General features: G+C 45.6%; 1 protein-coding gene across 1 annotated transcript; it reads left to right on the forward strand.

Moving 5' to 3' along the window:
* The first annotated feature begins 1718 nt into the window (after positions 1 to 1718).
* LOC145982891 (uncharacterized) lies at positions 1719 to 5591 on the forward strand. Its single transcript, XM_083116225.1, has one exon. The coding sequence runs from the start codon at positions 1719 to 1721 to the stop codon at positions 5589 to 5591; it is 3873 nt and encodes a 1290-aa protein (XP_082972351.1).
* The last annotated feature ends 607 nt before the right edge of the window (positions 5592 to 6198 follow it).

Raw genomic sequence — 6198 nt, forward strand, 5'->3', positions numbered from 1 at the left:
ATGTAGAGTTTGCTTCGTGGATTGAAAGGGGACGGAAATTCTCGATTTGGGATGCTGAATATCTCTAGGACGACCGTCGATTTTAAGTTGTCGAGGCTAACGTTCAAGCTGCCGACGTTGGCTCGCAGTTCCTCCTGCACGTCGTCCAGTTTGTTCTGTACGGGCTCCAGGTGTTCGCTGAAGAGGTTGACGATGCTGTCGTAAGAAGGTTTGATCTTCATTTTCACGCGAAGTTGCTTGAAGTGTTCGTTCAGTTCGCGAAGCTTGTCGGAAAAATCAGCCAAAGCAGACTCTTGACCGGTCTCCACGTCGTCCATTCGAAGTTTCACGTTTGCGATGATCTGCTGCAAGCTTTCGACGAGCCTCAGTTTGGAGTTTTGTGTCGCGAGGTCGTGAACCTGATTTCTGATTTCTGCGAACAGAGTGTGCAGCTCGTTGACGTTCTGGTTGGTGGGCATCGTGGCGATGGTGTCTCGAATTTGCACGATTTCAATCTGAATGTTCTTCACGTCCTCGGATTTGAGCAAACGATTCACTGTCCTCTTCACGGCTTTCAGTTCCTGTGATGTTGGTAAGTTGACGACTGTATTCTGCAGCGCGGTCAAAGCTTTTCTCACGGCGTCCAGCTCACTGGCGTCGGCTACCGTACCCAGCGCATCCCGGAGTCGCGTCATGTCGTCCTGTGTAGGGGTTGATTGCTGCAGTGTTTCCAACTTGCTCTGTATGTCGTCAATCAGGTGATGGAAGTGTGAAAGTTCGGTTTCGGTGTTAAGGCTTTCCAGCTTGGCAATTTGCTGTTGAACGGTGGTCAGGGTTTCCGTTATGCCTGGCAATTTCGATTCCAAAGCTTCCTGCACGGTCGATAGATCAGTTCTCATGGTCGACAAAGTGTCCTCGATGTGGCTTACGGTGCCTTGGATTTTACCGAAATCCTCGTACGTCTCGAGTTGCAGTTTCATGTTGGCCACAGACTTTCCTATAATTTTCAGTTCCTCGGACGAAGGAAAGTTGGCAATGGCTTCTTCGACGGTTTGAAGTTTCTCCCTGATGTTTTTCACCGAGTTTTCAAGTTCTGCGAAGGATATCAGAGACGGGATCTCATCCCGAAAACTACCGAGTTCGTTTCGTAGATCGGCCACTGCTCGATTGATCAGAAGTATGTCTTCGGGTGCAGGGTTGGTTTCAAGTTGGATCTTAATGTTAGAAATAACATTTTGAAGTTCGTTCAAGTTAGCTTGGATGTTTGTTTCCTGTTCCTCAAACTTAGTTTTTAGTTGAATAATGTCTCTGGATTTTTGTAGGTTAGATAATTCCTCTCGCAGGTTGTTCACTGTTTCCTGAATGCCGCTCAAATTTTCCAAAGATGCTAAATCAGCATACTTGGCGAACAGTGATTTGAATTCCGCTTCGATCTTCAGGATCGGATCCACTAATGTTTTCTGCAGACTTGTGATCTCATCTTGTAGGCTCGAGGACAGAGTGTTCTGGAGATTCAGCAGGTCGCTGCGAAGTTTCTTCACTCGTTGGTCGAGTTTCAGAATTTCAGTGTTGTCGGGTGGCTCGGTATCCGTGTCGCCTCTGGAGTGACCGAAGATATTGTTCGGCATCTTGATTCGTCTTACTGTTTACTTACAGATTTGAATCAAATCAATGGCCCCAATGTGTATATAATAGCCTATTGCATATCCCTGAAAGTTGGCTTTCTCTGTTGCAGAAAAATGTCGCAGCCACAAGACACATCCACTGCAGTTCCGAAGACGAAAGAACCTCAAGTTTCCTGCCCCTTCTGTAATGTCCCGCAAACCAAGTCCCATCTAAGTCGGCATAAACAAAGATGTATTCAACGGCCTGGTTCGTCGAAAGAACCCACCAGCATCACCAAACCTTCCCCAACATCCTGGAAAGTGATAACAACAGAAAATTTGATCGTCAATCAGAAGAGTGGGGTAAAGCGAAAGCAGTCTTCAAACCAGTTGAGCCATGGAAAGAGAACGAAGATCATAGAATCGGCTGAAGCACGCGACCCAGAATGCATTAAGCCGAAGAGAACGGCCTTCAGGAATATGTTGGCAAATTACAGCCTCAGCAGCGAGAATAGGGGTTTGCCCTGCAGTGCCGAAATTTTCCTGGAGGAGAAGAAAGCAGAAGTGGTTAAGATTTTGGTTTCCACTCTCGACAAGGGCCCCTTCAAATTCAACATGGTTTTGGATTCGATGTTCCAGAAGCATTCGTCGGAACAAACTCACGTGTTCTCCAGTAGAACAAAGCAACAACTTCTGCTGGAAAGTGAGAGGGAGGTGATAAGCGAACTTTACGACAAGTTAATGAATGAGATCGTCCGGAAGCAGGAAGAGTTTCAAGGTAAAGGATCGGGTTGGCGTGTTTGCAACACTACACACATCATCAACATCAACATAAGCAAATACAAGCCTCTTTCGGGATCGACTTACGTGAAGCTCCCGCAGGTGATCGAAAACAAGAAAGCCGTTCTTAACATTGAAAACAACGACAACCAGTGTTTCAAATGGTGCCTCCTGGCCCATTTGCATCATAAAACAAAAAACTCTGCACGCGTTGGAAGTTACAGCCAGTACGAGAATGAATTGGATGAATATTTCGAAGACGTTCCATTTCCTGTGCAGCTGACAAAAATCGAAAAATTCGAAAAAGCATATCAACAAAAGAACAAGATTCCAATCGGTGTAAATGTGTATGGATATACAATCAGCAACAAAAAAGTAAATATTTTTCCGCTTCGGATCAGCAAAATTGTAGGTGATGAGGTGAATGTAGTGCACATGCTGTTGATAAAAAATGTGAAACAGCACCATTATTGCCTCATCCGTGATCTTTCGAAGCTGGTCAGAAGCGAGATAACAAAATATGAACATAAAATCGAAATCTGTTATCGATGTATGTCATTTTTCAACAACCTAGGTTCAAGAACCGCCAAGGAGAGGCTGCAGGAACACCTCAGAGAATGCCTGCAGCATCAACCATCCAGGTGTGTGTTCCCTGGTGGTTCTCATTTCTTCAGAAAGTACAAGTCACAGCTGGAGGTCCCCGTTGTCATCGTTGCGGACTTCGAGGCATTCTTGAAGCCCATGGCGATCTGCGACCCCGATCCTGCAAAATCATCAACAACTGCCTACCACGAGCACATACCTTGCAGTTTCGCATACTACGTGCACTGGATGGCAGGAGCGGACGAAGATAGCAAGGAACCGATTCTTTACCGAGGACCCGAGGCTGGAAAACGCTTCCTGGAATTCCTAGTCAAGGAAGTGGAGGAATGGGGTGATGTTTTGTTCAGGACTAAACCCATGAATGATCTTACCGAAGACGAAGAATTGAGGTTTGTTTGTGCAACACATTGTCCAAATTGCGAGTCCAAATTTGATGATTGTGTGATAAAAGTGGCACACCACAATCACGTAACGGGTCAGTACATCCGTCCGTTATGCCATAGATGCAATTTGAAGCTTCAAACTGCCAAGTTTGTGCCGGTATTTTTCCACGGGCTCAGCAATTATGATCTTCACCATTTCATCAAAGAGCTGGGCTATGACAAAAAATCCATCCGTGTGATTGCCGAGACCGATGAGAAATACATTACTATCAGCAAGTGGGTGAATATTCCACCGGGATATCATGGTAAGATGAGCAAAATGATCCCCTCCGACGATGAGTGCACGTTGTGCGCTGCTGGCAAGAAGCCAAAATACAGAAGAATTGAACTTAGATTCATCGATTCTTACCGCTTTCTCCAGGCTAGCCTCAAAAAATGCGTCGCCATGATGGACGTGCCGGAAGTTACCAGAGATCATTTCCCAGATGTGTCCTTGGACGCTATTCGAAGGAAAGGAGTGTACCCATATGAATACGTCGACGGGCCCGAAAAGTTCGACGAGACGGATCTTCCGTCGAAAGACGCTTTCAATTCAACCTTGAAGGACTCCGTGTGTTCCGACGAAGACTACGCACACGCCAAACGTATGTGGAACGAGTTTCGATGCTGCTCGCTGGGTGATTTCCACGATCAATACTTGAAGCTGGACGTGCTTCTCCTATTCGACGTGCTCCAAGCGTTTCGTCAAACCGCTATTCGTGATTACAAAGTCGACCCTGCGCACTTCGTGAGTCTTCCGGGATTCACCTGGAATGCCATGTTGTATTCCAGTAGCATCCGATTGCAACTTTTCGCGGAAGATCAATGCGACATGCAGCTTTTCATTGAGAAATGTATCAGGGGCGGCATCGTGCAATGTTGTTTAAGACATGCGAAAGCAAACAACAAGTACATGGGAGACGAGTACGATCCCAATCAGGAGTCCAGCTACATAATATACTTGGACGCCAACAACCTGTATGGTTATGCGATGACGCAGAAGCTGCCACAGTCTAATTTCGAGTGGTCGGACATCACCGAAGAAGGACTGAAACATCTGCTTCAAGAGGATAATTTTGAAGGATCGACAGGATACTTCGCGGAGGTAGACTTGGAGTATCCTTCAGAATTGCACCAGCTCCATTCGGATTTTCCTCTGGCGCCTGAGCTAAAATGTCCTCCTCGCTCCAATCAACCAAAACTGCTTCTGACGTTGGAGAGGAAGGATCATTACGTAGTGCACTGCAAACTGCTGAAATTCTATCTCCAGCAGGGTCTTGTTTTAACTAAAGTGCACAGAGTTTTGAAATTCACGCAGGGCAAATGGCTGGAACCCTACATAAACATGAACACCCAGAAGCGGCAGGTGGCGACATCTGACCTGGATAAGGATATGTATAAACTGATGAACAACGCCATCTACGGAAAAACAATGGAGAATGTAAGGAAATACAAAGACGTTAAGATAGTTTCGGACGAAAAAAAATGCAGGAAGTGGGTTGCCAACCCACGCTTCAAGAGCAGGAAAATTTTCACCGAAAACCTGACGCTGCTTCATCTTGACAAATCCTGCATTACGTTCAACAAACCGACGTACGTGGGGGCTGCAATTCTCGAACTGTCGAAACTGCAAATGTACGAGTTCCACTACAACATCATGAAGCCACGATACAAAAATCAAATCCAGATCGCTTACATGGATACTGACAGTTTCGTTTATGTGATGAAGGAAGATCCGTACAGGAGCATGGTTACCGAATTGAAGGAACATTTCGACACTTCGGACTATCCACAACCGAACCCCTACAACATTTTGCCAAGAAACAAGAAAGTTCCCGGATTGATGAAGGACGAAATGAACGGTGAGATCATCAGAGAGTTCGTGGGACTCAAGGCTAAATCGTATTGTATCAGAACGACCGTCGCAACCATCAAGAAGTCCAAGGGAGTTGGGAAAATCACTGTTCAGGGGAAGTTAAACGTCGAGGATTACATCGAATGCCTGAAGAAGAAACTCCCCATCCTGCGGGAAGAGAGGAGGTTCCAGAGCATAGACCATGATGTGAAGACCGTGAAACTGAACAAAGTGGCGTTGGATGCAGAGGACGACAAGAGAAAAGTTTTGAACTGCGGCATTCACACCGTTCCATGGGGCTATTCACGAATCGGAGAGAAGTGCAAATCATGCAATAACTGTAATTAGACTAATTCTAATCCTCTAACAAATCTACTTCACACGCTTCTGTAAATACTTTTTTCATTCACTTCATTTCCAACATCCAACTATTTTTTTTTTTTTCTGAAATAAACGGCATATCACCAAAACCTTTTCTTTCCATTTATTGTTCTATCCCAATGTTGGTGGCACAGAGAGAAAAGAGGGCAGCAGCTGAAGCAGAATGCAGTTCACGGATAGCAGTAAGTAAATAAATAGACATAATAAAATAGGAGTTCTTCACAATGCGTCCGAAAGGAGTGGCTTATCAAATCCCTTACTCGGAACTCAAAAAGGTTTCGGGCATCGATTATATACTCACGAAGAAGCAACGCGAGAAGAAAAACAAATGTTTAAAGAAGGGACACGGGATGAAGCTCCTTCTCAGCAGGCCACAACTAAGCAAGTTGCAAAAATCTAGGTCAAGAAAGCAGGGAGGTTTCATTTTCAGCATTCCCGCGATCCTCGCTGCTCTCGGAGCAGTGGGAAGTCTCGCAGGTGGTAGTGCCGCGATCGCGAAAACCGTGATCGATGCCAAGAAGAATACAAAAGAGCTCGAAGAGCAAAAAAGACACAACCTCGCCGTGGAAAGCAA

The sequence above is a fragment of the Lepisma saccharinum genome, chromosome 2 (assembly GCF_977018435.1).
Source record: "Lepisma saccharinum chromosome 2, izLepSacc3.1, whole genome shotgun sequence".
NCBI classification, from domain to species: domain Eukaryota; kingdom Metazoa; phylum Arthropoda; class Insecta; order Zygentoma; family Lepismatidae; genus Lepisma; species Lepisma saccharinum.